The sequence below is a fragment of the Cherax quadricarinatus genome, chromosome 97 (genome assembly GCF_038502225.1).
Source record: "Cherax quadricarinatus isolate ZL_2023a chromosome 97, ASM3850222v1, whole genome shotgun sequence".
NCBI lineage: Eukaryota > Metazoa > Arthropoda > Malacostraca > Decapoda > Parastacidae > Cherax > Cherax quadricarinatus.
Window position 1 is genome coordinate 5,452,526 of NC_091388.1, and position 17,092 is coordinate 5,469,617.

The window sequence follows — 17,092 nt, forward strand, 5'->3', positions numbered from 1 at the left end:
AGAGGGCGGCCGGATATCCGCCACAAAGCATACCTCCTTCGGCCACCACTCTCGGAATCTGAAAGGTGGCTTCCAGAGATACACCCGTCGCCCGAAAGACACCCAAAGCTACTCCGGGGTACTGGAGAGGGATCGGGACATCCCCAGGCGATCCAGATTCCACGGCAAACTACGCCACCGCCAAGAACCTCAACGGAATGGGATGGACCCCGGTATCCTTTCCCCTACCTAGGAACTAGCGTGTCTGTGGGAGAAATCCCAAAGGCCAAAAAGAGGAAGGGCAAAAGGGAGGGGTGGGGTGGAGGATGAGGAAAGAAAAAAGGGGAGGATGGGGAGGATGGGATAGGGGATAGGAGATTGGGGGGTAATTAGGTTCTGTCTGAGGAAGAAGACCAACAGGTATAATTCCTCAGACCAAGAGCCTCTTCACCACGCCAAGGAGCCCCCCTTGAAGAGGAGCTGAAGACTCAGATGAGTCGAAGGGATGTTAGGAAATATTTCTTCAGTCAGAGTTGTCAGGCAGTGGAATAGCCAAGAAAGTGACGTAGTGGAGGCAGGAACCATACATAGTTTTAAGACGAGGTTTGATAAAGTTCATGGAGCAGGGAGATAGAGGAGCCAGTAGTAATCAGTGAAGAGGTGGGGTCAGGAGCTATGACTCGACCCCTGCAACCACAAATAGGTGAGTACACACAGGACGTGTCTTATCATACTTTACTCGAAAATTAATATTGAGACAGTCACAAATTTTCAACTAATTCACAATTATTAAATTATTACAATAATCATAACTAAGCACTAAACCCACAAGGGACTTTAATTATTAAAAAGTCTGTACAACATTATTATAATTGTTACTGCTGGTTACAAAAGATAGGTAACAAAAGTTCTTTTGTTACAATGTTTGATCTACAATAGATCTCAGATTTATAATTATAACTAACACTAAACGCATAAAGTGATTATGAAAGACCTTTTGTTGATTGTATCTTTTGTAACCACTTGTTGGATTACAGCCAAACTATTATTATGAGTTACAGTAAATTGTGGATTATCTGGGGACTGGTTATTTAACTTCCTTTATCCAGAAATGTGGTTAAAGCCTTCCACTTAATGGACATTGGAAATATGGTATCAGATCGACTCAAACGATGGATACAATCTGTTGGTTGCACAAATGTTACAGTCACAATCTCTATTCTATCCGTCACAATTGCCATTACTGGTTATCTGCTTCCTTCTATTAGCCCTTTATATGTAGAGTTGACTGCATCATAAATAAAAGACATCTATTTTTTGAAATTGATGGAAGCCTCTTTGGGAGGGTCCGGATAATCCACAATCCACTATTATAGCAATGCAAATATCTACACACACACATACACACACACAGGGTTGAAGCAGAGATAGATTCCATCAATCAATGACAGATTTTGATAAACAGGATAAAAGGTGTGAATGGCAAACAGGACAATAGTCATTTTTATTTCACACATGAGCCATTTATTAAAGAAAAAGGCACAATACCATGACTGGACCAATACACAAATAAACTGCACACAGGAGAAACACTTAAGACTTAAATGGCCAAGTGGGACTGAAACATCAGACTTTTTCTATGTGCAGGTTATTTAAGTAGCCATTTATTCCATGAAAAAAAAAAAATTTAAGATATAGATGGAAACAATTTTTCTAAACATTACTAAAAATAATATAACAGTAACAAGACTAACTGTTGTTTAAGTGAAATTTTAAGTACACTGTACAGTATTTCACTATGTGAGTGGGTTGAAGAACAGCAAGAGTACTCTAAGATGAGTACAAATTACCAGGAATGGGTTCATTTTAAGAAATACGGGAAAGCAAGGACACAATCTTGTGGATCTGGCTTTTAAATTTATACGTACTTCAATAGTGGGCAGACCATGAAGGAAAATGAAATACAGCAGGGCCCTGCATTTACTGCAGGGTCCCCGCATATACAGCAGGGTCCCCGCATATACAGCAGGGTCCCCGCATATACAGCAGGGTCCCCGCATATACAGCAGGGTCCCCGCATATACAGCAGGGTCCCCGCATATACAGCAGGGTCCCCGCATATACAGCAGGGTCCCCGCATATACAGCAGGGTCCCCGCATATACAGCAGGGTCCCCGCATATACAGCAGGGTCCCCGCATATACAGCAGGGTCCTGCATATACAGCAGGGTCCTGCATATACAGCAGGGTCCTGCATATACAGCAGGGTCCTGCATATACAGCAGGGTCCTGCATATACAGCAGGGTCCTGCATATACAGCAAGGTCCTGCATATACAGCAGGGTCCTGCATATACAGCAGGGCCCCCGCATATACAGCAGGGCCCCCGCATATACAGCAGGGCCCCCGCATATACAGCAGGGTCCCCGCATATACAGCAGGGTCCCTGCATATACAGCAGGGTCCTGCATATACAGCAGGGTCCTGCATATACAGCAGGGTCCTGCATATACAGCAGGGTCCTGCATATACAGCAGGGTCCTGCATATACAGCAGGGTCCTGCATATACAGCAGGGTTCCCACATATACAGTAGTATTTTCTTTTCAGTGTTCCACATTTTCGTTGGGTTCAAATTATCACCGGTAGGTGCAACATAATGAACAATGACTCGGGTCAAGTCAATGGAAACGTAGAACACCGAAAAGAGGTGCGGTATATGCGGGGCCATGCTGTATATGTGGGGCCCTGCTGTAATTGGAAATGCCCATAAAGAATAAGAAGACAATACTGTGTCTGGAATAACCCGAACATAGGAAAATGAACATGACATTTCTGACTGACTTGGACCACTAGTCTCAGAAATTTCATTCTATGTACGGGTTATTTGAGAAATACCTGTATATACACCAGGCCTTAATGAAGTAGATATTGTACAATACTTGTTAAGTAATTATCATTTTATGTTTGCTATGCAGTAAAAGTGGAGCAAGAACAAGGTTGAATACTCAGAAATATAGTTACCAGAAAACCAGTACAGGAAGTCCTCAATTTTGCAAACACACACTGGGCACCTACTGTATTGTGTATATAATAATAATATACACAATAATGATATATCATTATACACAATACAGAAGATCTCGATGAGTTTGTAAATCAAGGACTAACTATACTGTGGTCTGGGAAAGCTAGGAAAGTATATCTTATTCTTGAGGCTAAATACTGTATTCTCCAGCATATAAGGTGCACAAGCACATAAGACACTTACCAAGCAGTTGTAACGTAACATTAGTAAACAATTGCTAATAGACTGATTTTCAAAGACTTTTTGTGGGGAAAGTTCACCTTATATGATGCAAAATATAGTAAATGAGAAATAACAGGGATTTTACAAGCTGGTGGGGATAGTTTTTTACTACAAGAGGAACTCACACGAACTTCAAGAAAGACCGAGATCAACAGCATCAGGAAAGACACAGTGGGACTTTAGTAAAATGTGCCATGGGATGCAACAAGACAATGTGGGTAATGGCCTTAACCAACAACTTTTCATCCAACATGGATTTTATCAATTCAGACAAACTTATCAAGTCTGTGATAGATAAAATGTTTTCACAAAATGCCATTACCCACATTCCATGCCTTGTTTATATACTGTTAATATACTCTACTGTTGTACTGCCATACCATGGAATGCAAAGCAGTACAGTACAGTCAAATCTGGGTAATACGGTGAGTTAGGTTCCAGACCACCACCGTAAAGCAAATCACAGCCTTTTTTTTTTACTTGTCAGTGCATACAAAAGCCTAAATACATGTTTACACTATCATTTAAGTGCACAATAGTGCTAAGCCTAACAAAAATCTGAAAAAAGGAAAAACAAAAAAATATGGCATAGGTCAGCTGATATGCGTGTCATTGCCAAAAAAAAAAAACGTGAATATAATTGAAAAGCGTCATATTAGTGAAGCACCCTAAAGCAAAGTGCCGCATTAGCGAGGTAAGACCATACAAAACCATATTCTAAAACTGCATGTGAATGAATCTCACTCTAGATCACTCATGGGAGAAAAATTAACATTATTAGCATTCCAAAGTATTAAGCTAATTCATCATAATAATAATGCTTACTGTATCAAGCTAACTAGGATTATATTATAACATTTACTGTATCAATGAAACCTGTCTTTTTCTCCGAGTTTTCAGTGATGGCTACAAATCAAATTTTGCTGAAATACAGGTGCTCCTCGACTTAAGATATTTCAACTTTATGATGGTAGGGGAGCAATTACTTTAGAGATGAAACTTAAGATAATTACCCAACATGAAGGTGGCAAGTCCCTAACTTGTATTCTTTTATTGACTTTATCAGTGACAGTAGTTATTTAGTTAGCATCTCTCATTCATTTTTGACTTGCAACATTTTCAACCCACGACAGGTTCATTAGGACATAACCCCAGTAAGTCGAGGACCCCCTGTATACAATATGCTGATCATAATCACAGCTCCAGATGCTGAAACAGCTTGCACAGTTTTAGTTTGTAAGCTGCTTAGAGGACAAAGCAGAGCGACGCCAAGATTGCTTAAAGCATCACAAAGGTTCCTACAATAATGTACAATCACTGAAGAATACAGCAAATCCTTGACTTACAAACATGTTGAGAATATTCTGTAATGTGTATATCATTATTAAGTATAATATCTATAATACATTTTTATTTCTTATTAACACATCGGCCAATTCCCAACAAGGCAGGGTGGCCCAAAAAAGAAAAACTTTCATCATCGTTCACTCCATCACTGTCTTGCCAAAGGTGTGCTTTACAGTTATAAAACTAACATTAACACCCCTCCTTCAGAGTGTAGACACTGTCTTAAATACTTCTCTTACATACCGTACCAAATTCATCAACCAACCTCTGCAACTTCTCTTCAGATTATATATTATTATACACAATTCAGGAGGTCCCAATGTCTTTGTGAGTTGAGGACTTTTTCTGTTTCCTTCCCTGATTTCACAACTCCGATATAAAACCAGTCTACTGCTGGTAACGATTCTCAGAAATAAAATGCCCGTAACACTATTTCAATCAAGTACAGACGTAAACTGCCCTATCTTGGCAGAAAATGGCCAACGTGGTAAATTAAAAAACGAAAATGGTGGTACAAACAAGCAATGATAATGAAGCCTTAGGTAAATGGACACAGATGCAACTACAGCAAGTCATCAACTTACAAACATGTTGATAATCTTCTGCATTGTGTATTATTCTATCATTACTGTGTGTAGTATCATTATATATTTTTATTATTAACACATCAGCTGATTCCCACCAAGGCAGGGTGGCCCAAAAAAGAAAAACTTTCATCATTCACTCCATCACTGTCTTGCCAGAGGAGTGCTTTACACTACAGTTTATAAAACTGCAACATTAACACCCCTCCTTCAGTGTGTACACACTGTACTTCCCATCTCCACGACTCAAGTCTGGCCTGCTGGTTTCCCTGAATATCTTCATAAATGTTACTTTGCTCACACTCCAACAGCACGTCAAGTATTAAAAACCATTTGTCTCCATTCACAGAAGGTCCCCAGTGTGTTTTTAAGTCAAGGATTTACTGTAACGTGACATTTTGTGGCATTGTTTCGCTCCCAGAGAGTGAAACATTGCCACAATAAAATGTTACACTAGACACGTGTCCATTTACTTAGCAGTTTATGGGTAAATCTACCACTGCTATTAATAATGGGGACAGGTGATGACAGCTATGACTAACTAGTAGTCTGTTCTCAGATAAAATATGTAAATTATCACACTTTTAATAAAAGCTGCCATTGCAATTGCATTTTATGGGAAAAATTAAACCAATTCATTTTATTTCTATAAACTGACCGTGTTTTTACGATTTTTGAGAGACTATATTGTTAGGCGAGCACTTTATATATAAGAAAAACTATCACAAACAGGTGTCAATTAGTGGAAACAATGAATCCTGTGAAGTGGTCGCAACATTCAAATTCACATTCAAATGTGTAATTTTTGAGCATGATCTGAAGAGTTTGGGGTAAAAATAGCATTAATTTCATACTAAATCATAATTAGCACTAGTCGAACTCTCACTAATCGACACTTCACTGTAGTTGATAGTAAGGGCTTTAGGTAGGTGTAGGTGTGTGCATGCATGTGTGTGTGTGTGTGTGTGTGTGTGGGGGGGGGGGGGGGGGGGGATTCAATATCTCAGCGGAAAAGCCTGTGACGACAATCCTTTGTCAACAGCTGTGCCCGAGCCACCAGACAAAATACTACAGGACTACGAGCAGATGTAACTCATGTGGTTACTCAACACAATCACTGCCATCACTTTAAATGGAAGAACTGTTACGTAATCTAGAAGGAAGAATGGATAAGTAATTATGTGCTAGAACTGTTGAGTAATCTAGATGGAAGAACTGTTAAGTAATCTAGATGGAAGAACTGTTAAGAAATCTAGATGGAAGAACTGTTAAGAAATCTAGATGGAAGAACTGTTAAGAAATCTAGATGGAAGAACTGTTAAGAAATCTAGATGGAAGAACTGTTAAGTAATCCATGTTTATGCTGGTACTTTTGCTGTCTAGGAACTGACAGCTGTGAATATTATAAAGTGCAAAAGTTTGTAATATTTAAACAATGACATTTGTACTGTATATAAAAGTCATACTGCCTAACACACATCAAAACTGAGTCTAGAACTCCAGGAACTTATACTACCAACTGGCAGTATATATAAAATACTACCGCAGTATAAACATTCACCATTCAAAAGAAATGACCACGAAACGGGTGGTGTTCGAACCCATGGCAAGCGAGTAGTAAAACTCCAGGCCAGTGTGCTAACAGCTGGGCCAGCTGGCTACAAGAAGATCCATCCAAGTAGGTGTATTTGTACTCACTGGGGGTTCAAACCTCACACGTTCCTTGGGTTGCAATCATGTTACACACACTCCTCACTTAACAACCTACCTGTTTAACAACTGCCTGAACTTATGATCAGCTCTCCGACCAGTTTGTATACTGTATACAGTACAGTTGGTATACTGTATACAGTCCACTACTGTATAAACATTTAAAGATATACTAAAAATATTATAGATGGTGATAAGGTAACATTAAAATAATATCTGAAGATGGTTGACACAAACCCACTACCAGTACAGTATGCTCCTCGCTTATCCACAAATTACCTTAATGACAGTCCTAAGAATGGAACACGGCTGTTAAGTGAGAAGTGCCTGTATTAGGATTTTGAGAATCGTAATGATGGTTGTGGCCTCGACCACATGTACAGTATTGAGTAAGCTGGTTTTCTTCTAGTAAAGTCTCTTCTCAAACGAATGAAGGCTGTGAACACTGCCTTCTCTCTGAGCGGAAACAGATCGACGTTCAATTTTCAGCTCGCCACTATACAGCATGGCCCTGGTTAGTTGAGAGGGATTTGTTTTTAGCTAACCTATATAAATAACCACTCAAAATTGATACATATTACAGATACAAGCATATATTATAATACGGTAGAGCCCCCATATCCACAGATTCTGCTTCCATAGTTACACTTATCTATGGTTTACCCTGGCCTGAAAATAACCCTTAATTTTGCTTAGTAATAAAGTACAAAAGATGGTGGCAGTTGTTCAAAGTCTAACAGAATTTGTGAAGTTCTTCCCATTAGTGATAAAGTGATAATGCTCTACTTAATGTGCCTAATTTATCAATTAAACTTTACCATTGATATTTATGTAAACCAAAAATGACATGTAGGATTTGCTGGTATCCACGGTAGTTTTTGGAACATGTCACACGTAGGTACGGAGAGACTACTGCATATTTTTAGGTTCCATTAAAAATTCAGCTCACCACTATACACCATCACCCTGGTTAGTTGAGGGACTTCTTTAGCTAACCTATATAAATAACCACTTACAATGGATACATATTATAGATAGAAATGTCTATTACAGTATATTTTTAAGTTCTATAAAAGAGTCATCTCAAAAGCAGTCATTAAAAAACTCCTCCACGACATTCAATTACGTAGTTGTGTGTTTCATTCATCGACCTTGAACTCTGTACAGTATTATAGATTAGTTATGTAGCAGGAAAAGGAAATTAGACATTTAACTTAAGTGCATTCAACTACAGGTGCTCCTTAACTTGTATTCTGTTGAACCCATTTTAAGTTGAAAATATAAGTTGAATATAAATACAATATGATAAATAACTACTGTTACTGAATAAGTAAATAATAACTAACTAAATACCAGTATTGAAGAACAAAAAGGCACAATACCGTGACTGGAACAATACACAAATAACTCTCACATACAAGCTTATGATGACATTTCAGTGACTTGGACCGTTTAACCCTTTGACTGTCGCGGCCGTATATATACGTTTGCGAGGTACCGTGTTTGACGTATATATACTCATAAATTCTAGCGGCTTCAAATCAGGCAGGAGAAAGCTAGTAGGCCCACATGTGAGAGAATGGGTCTGTGTGGTCAGTGTGCACCACATAAAAAAAATCCTGGAGCACGCAGTGCATAATGAGAAAAAAAAAACTCCGACCGTTTTTTTTAATTAAAATGCCGACTTTGTGGTCTATTTTCGTATAGTATTTGTGGTTGTATTCTCGTTTTCTTGGTCTCATTTGATAGAATGGAAACTATATTATAGAAATGGAGGTGATTTTGATTAATTTTACTATAAAAAGAACCTGGAAATGGAGCACAAAGTACAGGAAATGTTTGATTTTTGCCGATGTTCAAAAGTGAACAAATGATGTCATTGTCCAATAAATGTCCAAATAGCCATTCTAATACGCAGTCATGAATGGGTTGATGTAATTTTTACAATTATTACAGTATTGCAGTAGTCTGCATAACAGTAAATCTTCTATTTTTTGTTTGAATAAAATTTCAAAATAAAAAGTAAGAGTAATATCACAGGGACCTGGAGACATGACTGATGAACAAAGAAAATGTTATTTTAGAGCCAGGAATGTCTGCATTGTTCATTCTGGACCTTATTTTGAAATTGTCGTATTTTTTAATTTTCGTGAAATTGGCCAAATTGCAAATTTCTGACCATGTTATTGGGTAGTTGAAATCGGTAAATGGGCAGTTTCTTGTACTCAATCGATAGAAAAAATAGAGTTCTGAAGAAATAGTTATGAGTTTGGTTGACTGGAATAACGGAATTAGCCGAAAATAGGGCTCAAAGTGGGCGAAATTGCCGATTTTTAAATATCGCCGAAGTTGCTAACTTCGCGAGAGCGTAATTCCGTCAGTTTTCCATCAAATTTCGTTTTTTTGGTGTCTTTACAATCGGGAAAAGATTCTCTATCATTTCATAAGAAAAAATAATTTTTTTTTCTTATATTTTGCGACACCAGAAGCAACTTCAGGATTTGGCCCTTCGACAGTCAAAGGGTTAAGAGTCACACAGAAGAGTGAGAGTCGGTATATGTAGATGAAGAGGACAGGTGAAAGAGCAGGAATAAGTAGAAGTGATAATGTTGGTAGAGCAAATAGCAGTAGTGGTGGTATTTGCCACAAGATAGAAAGACGATCAAAGGCGGCAATAGTAATAGTAGTAGAAAAGGTAGAAGGGGGAAATAGTAATAGTAGTAGAAAAGGTAGAAGCAGAAATAGTAGAAAAAGAGTAGCAATGGTGGTAGTGGTGGTGGTATTAGTAGCGGTGGTACTTGTACTAATAGTAGTAAGTAGCATAAGTAGTAGTAGTAGTAGTAAGTAGTAGTAAGTAGTAGTAGTAAGTAGTAGTAGTAAGTAGTAGTAGTAAGTAGTAGTAGTAAGTAGTAGTAGTAAGTAGTAGTAGTAAGTAGTAGTAGTAAGTAGTAGTAGTAAGTAGTAGTAGTTAGTAGTAGTATTAGTATTAAGTAGTAGTAGTATTAAGTAGTAGTAGTATTAAGTAGTAGTATTTAGTAGTAGTAAGTAGTAGTAGTAAGTAGTAGTAGTAAGTAGTAGTAGTTAGTAGTAGTAGTAGTAGTAGTAGTAGTAGTAAGTAGTAGTAAGTAGTAGTAGTAGTAAGTAGTAGTAGTAAGTAGTAGTAGTAGTAAGTAGTAGTAGTAAGTAGTAGTAGTAAGTAGTAGTAGTAAGTAGTAGTAGTAAGTAGTAGTAAGTAGTAGTAGTAAGTAGTAGTAGTAAGTAGTAGTAGTAAGTAGTAGTAAGTAGTAGTAGTAGTAAGTAGTAGTAGTAAGTAGTAGTAAGTAGTAGTAGTAGTAAGTAGTAGTAGTAGTAGTAAGTAGTAGTAGTAGTAGTAGTAAGTAGTAGTAAGTAGTAGTAAGTAGTAGTAAGTAGTAGTAGTAGTAGTAGTAGTAGTAGTAGTAGTAGTAGTAGTAGTAGTAGTAGTAGTAGTAGTAGTAGTAGTAGGTAAAGTAAAAGGACACAAGTGCAACTAATGTGACATTTATTGTGGCAACGTTACGCTCTCCAGGAGCTTTATCAAGCCATTACAAACAATACATGGACACAGAAGGTATATAAAGGTTCAGAGTGAGGTGCAATACTAGTGAGGTACCATTTCGATGTTCACTAGTGTTAATGTTTGTAATGGCTTGATAAAGCTCCTGGAGAGCGAAATGTTGCCACAATAAATGTCACATTAGTTGCACTTGTGTCCTTTTACTTTACATATTGTCGGTAATTCTACCAACTTTATTACAGTAGTAGTAGTAGCAGCAGCAGTAGTAGGTAGTAGTGGTAGAGGGAGGTCATGTCCCTCTCAGATCCAACGATTCTCACTTGAAAAGGTTGTCCAAGGTGTTTTCTCTTCTGTACCAAGATGCCATTGTGTTGCAGTGTCTGACAGAGTGATTATCAAATGGTATACAATACCGACAGGTTGGTAGATAAGACACGTAGGCAACATTTAGGCAACTGAGGGACTGACAACCTCAAATCTACGACTTCAAGGGTGATGGACTGATTACATCGTCTTCTCATCTCTACTGCTCCTGCCTACTTTCTGTACTCGACTGAGGAAGCCTACTGTGTAGGCGAAACGTTTCAGAATAAAGTTGCCTAAATGTTGCCTATGTGTCTTATCTACCAGAGCTAAGGGTGCACAAGGAGCACTGCAGGAGAGCTAAGGGTGCACAAGGAGCACTGCAGGAGAGCTAAGGGTGCACAAGGGGCACTGCAGGAGAGCTAGGGTGCACAAGGGGCACTGCAGGAGAGCTAAGGGTGCACAAGGAGCACTGCAGGAGAGCTAAGGGTGCACAAGGAGCTGCAGGAGAGCTAAGGGTGCACAAGGGGCACTGCAGGAGAGCTAAGGGTGCACAAGGGGCACTGCAGGAGAGCTAAGGGTGCACAAGGGGCACTGCAGGAGAGCTAAGGGTGCACAAGGAGCACTGCAGGAGAGCTAAGGGTGCACAAGGAGCACTGCAGGAGAGCTAAGGGTGCACAAGGAGCACTGCAGGAGAGCTAAGGGTGCACAAGGAGCACTGCAGGAGAGCCTAAGGGTACACAAGGGGCACTGCAGGAGAGCTAAGGGTGCACAAGGAGCACTGCAGGAGAGCTAAGGGTGCACAAGGAGCACTGCAGGAGAGCTAAGGGTGCACAAGGAGCACTGCAGGAGAGCTAAGGGTGCACAAGGGGCACTGCAGGAGAGCTAAGGGTGCACAAGGGGCACTGCAGGAGAGCTAAGGGTGCACAAGGGGCACTGCAGGAGAGCTAAGGGTGCACAAGGAGCACTGCAGGAGAGCTAAGGGTGCACAAGGGGCACTGCAGGAGAGCTAAGGGTGCACAAGGGGCACTGCAGGAGAGCTAATGATGTACAAGGAGCACTGCAGGAGAGCTAAGGGTGCACAAGGAGCACTGCAGGAGAGCTAAGGGTGCACAAGGGGCACTGCAAGAGCCAAGGGTGCACAAGGAGCACTGCAGGAGAGCTAAGGGTGCACAAGGGACACTGCAGGCAAGCTAAGGGTGCACAAGGGGTAGCACCAAAAACACACTGGGACAAAAATGGACAAAACACCCTAGGCAGAAAAAAGGAAACAAAGAAACAAGGTAAACCAGGAAAGGAGAAGAGGTAGGGAGAGAATATAATAAAGAAGCACTGCAGCAGGCCTGTCCCATACTAGGCAAGTCCTTCTCAAACCCAAACTCACTAAATAAAAATAGAATCCGCAGAACAGGCAACATATTCACAAACACTATCTCATGCTGAAGGAGACTCAAACCTACGAACCTTGAGACAAGGTACACAGTGCTCTGCTCTCCATACTACAATTGTCAATACTCTGGCGTCCAACTAACGCTAGATGTTTGATCCAAAGCAGCCAGCATTCAGGAAGGTAGCTCAGAGTTTTTCATCTCATCCCCTGCATGCATCGACCAATGAGAGATTTTTTTACAATGTTCAGAATTGGCAGAACAGGCGAAATATTCACAAATGCTACTCTCGGGTAAGAGACAACCAGCGGTGGATAAAAATAGATTACTTACCTGAGCATAGAACAAGATTTCGAACCTATATCTTGACAGCTATGTTGAATACCACATACTAGGTAAGGAAGGAAGTGTAAAATGGAGCCCTTATCTACAATGGAGCCGCTCACACCCTGGGCCACCTTGATACCATCACCTTCCCTGCAACAAAAATATATATCACATTGCAACCGTAATCAAGAAAAAATAAATTCAACTACTTAAACACTTTTAAAGGAACAAAAAAGGTACAATACCGTGACTGGAACAACGCACAAGTAACCTGCACATAGGAGAAAAACTTATGATCAGGTTTTGGTCCGATCTGGACCCGTGTGTGCCTAGTTAATGTCCAAGTTGGACCAAAACATAAGTTTCTTTCACCTATACCTGGAGTATACCTGCAGGGGTTTTTAGGGGTCAACACCCCCCAGTCTGGTCCATGACCAGGCCTGGTGGTGGATTGGGACCTGATCAACCAGGCTGTTACTGTTGGCTGTACATAAACCAACATACGACCCACAGTCCAGCTGGTCAGGTACTGGCTTTAGCAAATTATTTGTGCATTAAGCTTTTTTTTTTTTTTTGCAAAAAAATTATGATGGGGGGGAAAAAAAAAAAAAAACATATGGTATAAAAAGGTAAGACTGGTTAACACAACAAACCATATAAGTAATCAGAGAACACACTATTACAATCTACTACTTTATGAACCATCATAGTTAAGTAAGTTTACTTAGGCACAGGTAGACATAAGTACAATTCATAGTGTAAAGTACGCACCAGGATAACCCAAAAAGTCGGGTTCTCGACCCCATACAGTAAGCAAAAATTGCCAGTGGGTGGAAAGAGTATTTTCTCAATACTGAATGTGTCTAAAACACCTGATAACGTGTTTACACCATTATATATTAAGTGCTCAACACAGCTAGGCATAAAAATAAAGTAAAATACACCATACATACAATACTTAGCGTATTCTGTGGATTAAATGCATTTCTTTTTTCATAAAATGTTTCCAAAAACCATCTGCGTCCTATAGACTGAAGGTCAGTGACGGGAGGTATAAGTTTAGGGTGTGTGGTAGGCTGTAGCTCTCCCAGGTGTATCTAGAAATCTGGAGTTTATCTGGAAAGAGTTCCGGGGGTCAACGCCCCCGCGGCCCGGTCTGTGACCAGGCCTCCTTAGGTCATTGTCCCAGGATGCGACCCACACCAGTCGACTAACACCCAGGTACCCATTTTACTGATGGGGAACATAGACAACAGGTGGAAAGAAACACGTCCAATGTTTCTACTCTGGCTGGGAATCGAACCCAGGCCCTCGCCGTGTGAAGCGAGAGCGTTAACCACCAGGCCACCAGAGCCTGGTACGTCTGATGCCCAGCCACTGAAACTACAACAAGTCCTATAAGCCGCGTCTTATAAGCCACGAAATACGGTACCTTTAACCCTTAAACGGTCCAAACAGAATAAGCCGCGTCTTATAAGCCACGAAATACGGTACCTTTAACCCTTAAACGGTCCAAACAGATCGACGTTCAAATTCGTAGCTACAAAAGTAGATCTACTTTTTTTTACATTTTCAAATATAACCTTAAAAAATGTAGATAAAAGTTTTTTTTACACGTTTTCAAATGTAAAACAAAAAAGATAATCTACATTTTTTTTTACATACTTTCAAATGTTGAAAAAACATATATATACGTTTGGACCGTTTAAGGGTTAACCCTTAAAATGTCCAAACGTAGGTCTACATTTGCATCGCTAGTGCTCCAAACGTAGATCTACTTTTTTTAATTTGAATGCTTGTAAAAAAAACAGATCTACATTCAGAACGCTAGCAGTTCAAACAGATCTACATTTGGACAGTTTAAGGGTTAATATGCACCAGTCGCCCTTCCCTCACACAAATGTTGGTAATATGTTAGAAAAGCGGTAAAAGCAACGAACAATGACTCGGTTTCACTGATGACGCCCTGAATGATTATAGTTATGCAATTTTGGAAGAAAAATAATCTCTATAATCACCCTAGTATTGGCAAAATGAAAATTTAAAATATTTTTTATTTTAGAAATTATATTCATATATTCTCAAATCCATACATATGTATACAAAAACAAAGTACTAATGTAAATGTAGACCTAGTACAGTGGACCCCCGGTTTACGATCACCTCCCAATGCGACCAATTATGTAAGTGTATTTATGTAAGCGCGTTTGTACGTGTATGTTTGGGGGTCTGAAATGGACTAATCTAATTCACAATATTCCTTATGGGAACAAATTCGGTCAGTACTGGCACCTGAACATACTTCTGGAATGAAATAATATCGTAAACCGGGGGTCCACTGTACGTATATCTATCAACATTAATAGTATGGTATATCAAGTTTGTTATACTCACTAGACAGTACAGGACCTAGTATATCTATCAACACTAATGGCTTGGTATAACACTCTTGTTATACCCACTAGACAGGTCTTATTATATACACAAGCACACTACGTGAGCAAATTAACAAAAAATTTCCTACAATGGCTGAGCGACTAAGGGGGAAATCACAGAAAATGATCGATTTTTTAGCAACTACACACAAAAAAGTGGTTACTAGTCCTTTGTTCCTGATATTTTAGGTATCTAAGTTACTGGGAATACTTTAACTGTACTCCTTGAAACACAGGGAAGAAAGATACATCATAATTTACGCTTGGAAAAGTTAAGAATGTGGGGTCCCAAATCTGCACACAGAAATTGCTCCCTTCTTTTTTTGGGTCACCCCACCCCATCTGAAAAAGAAACACTTCCATCATCATTCACACCATCACTGTCTCACTAGAGGCATGCACATATAACAGTCTACATGTCACTGCAAACAGCAACTATCCCAAATCCTTCCTTTAGAGTGCAGGCACTGTACTGAATGTTAGTAATAATAATGATACAGTGGAACCTCAAAAATCGAACTGCTCCCAACACAACCAATTATGTAAGTGTATTTTTGTAAGTGCTTCTATAAGTGTATTTTTGAGGGTCTGAAATAGACTAACCTAATTTACATTATTCTTCATGGGAATAAATTCATTCGGTAAAGGCACTCGAACAGCCTTCTGGACTGAAGAAAGTTCGATATTTGAGGTTCCACTGTATCTATTTCTACGTGATACAACTTAGACCATAGTTGACATCAATGACATACTAGTATACAGAAAGTCCCTGGTTATGTCCCCAGGATGCCACCCACACCAGTCCACTAACACCCAGGTACCTACTTATTGCTAGGTGAATAGTGACAGTAGGTGTCCTAAGGAAACACATCCAAATGCTTCCGCCTGTACCAGGGTTCGAACCATGGACCTCAACACGTGAGCCAAGTGCACTACCAACCCAACTAGCTGTGTTACATATTTATAAGAGAAAGGAAAGATTAGCGACTCCTGTCAAGAGTGCAAAATATTTAACTAGTTCATCTCACACATTTAAGACAGAATATGTACCTCACTAGTCTCAGACTTGAGCTTCTGGCAAGACAGTGACAGTGTGAATGATGGTGAAAATGTTTGTTTTTCAGGTCACCCTACCTCAGTGGGAGATGGTCAGAGAATGACAGCTAGAGCAGACTTACTGCCTGTACCAAGTACTTTCTGCTCCCTCCCGACCAATCTCACCGACCTATACAATAAGTCTTCGACTTACAAACACGTTGAAAATCATTATTATATCATTATGATGTATAATATACACCTACCATCCGACTTACGACCGAGTTCGGTTCCGAGAAACCGGTCGTAAGTCGAAATGGTCGTAAGTCGAAATGGTCGTAAGTCGAACTTTACTACTGAATATCAACAAAACATTTTTGTAATGACTTTATTTTATTGTTTTATTTTGGTATTTCATGTTTTACTTTGCTTTTTATGCAGTTAGTATTGTATTTTATACTGTAAGGTTTAGGATAAACACTGTGTACAACACAAATAGTTGTTTATTTCCCAGAAATTTGGCATAAAAAACACGGTCGTAAGTCGAGCAGGTCGTAAGTCGGATGGTAGGTGTAATTATTATACACATTTATAAGTCGAGGACTTACCCTCTTTAAAACTAGTCAAAGTACAGGAGAGCCCTGCATATACATCATTATCTTTTCAATGTTCTACATCTTCACTGACTTCAAATTGAGCCACTGTTCGTTGTTTCACCAGCTGGAGATGGAACAACGGCTGAAGTGAAAGCCAACGAAAACGTGGAACACCAAAAACAGGCGCTGTATGTGGGGCCCAGCTATATTAGCTTCAATGATGCTACCTGGCAGATATTTCCACTCATATACAATTCAACTGCCAAAGCACATGAATAAGTACCTGGCCAACTGGGCTGTGGCTCCTATGTCGGTTTATGTGCGGCCAGCAGTAACAGCCTGGTTAATCGGGCCCCGATCCACCGCCAGGCCCGGCTGATCGGGCCCCGATCCACCGCCAGGCCCGGCTGATCGGGCCCCGATCCACCGCCAGGCCCGGCTGATCGGGCCCCGATCCACCGCCAGGCCCGGCTGATCGGGCCCCGATCCACCGCCAGGCCCGGCTGATCGGGCCCCGATCCACCGCCAGGCCCGGCTGATCGGG

At 40.1% G+C, this 17,092-nt stretch overlaps 1 protein-coding gene across 3 annotated transcripts in view; it reads right to left on the reverse strand.

Annotated features, from left to right (window-relative positions):
* ras (Inosine-5'-monophosphate dehydrogenase ras) overlaps window positions 1–17,092 on the reverse strand; it is a 94,188-nt gene that overhangs the window by 26,580 nt on the left and 50,516 nt on the right. Inside the window, exons 11-12 of one of the 3 annotated variants that reach the window (XR_011394752.1) lie at window positions 12,489–12,632; window positions 7,209–7,440 (exon numbers count right to left, since the gene is read on the reverse strand). Coding sequence is in view for 2 of the 3 variants with exons in the window: in XM_070105184.1 (XP_069961285.1) it covers window positions 7,335–7,440; window positions 12,489–12,632 (250 nt within the window). In the remaining variant the exon portion in view is untranslated. Of the gene's footprint in view, window positions 1–6,453; window positions 7,441–12,488; window positions 12,633–17,092 lie in introns of those variants that run through there. The other 2 variants (XM_070105184.1, XM_070105183.1) reach the window with 2 other exon arrangements.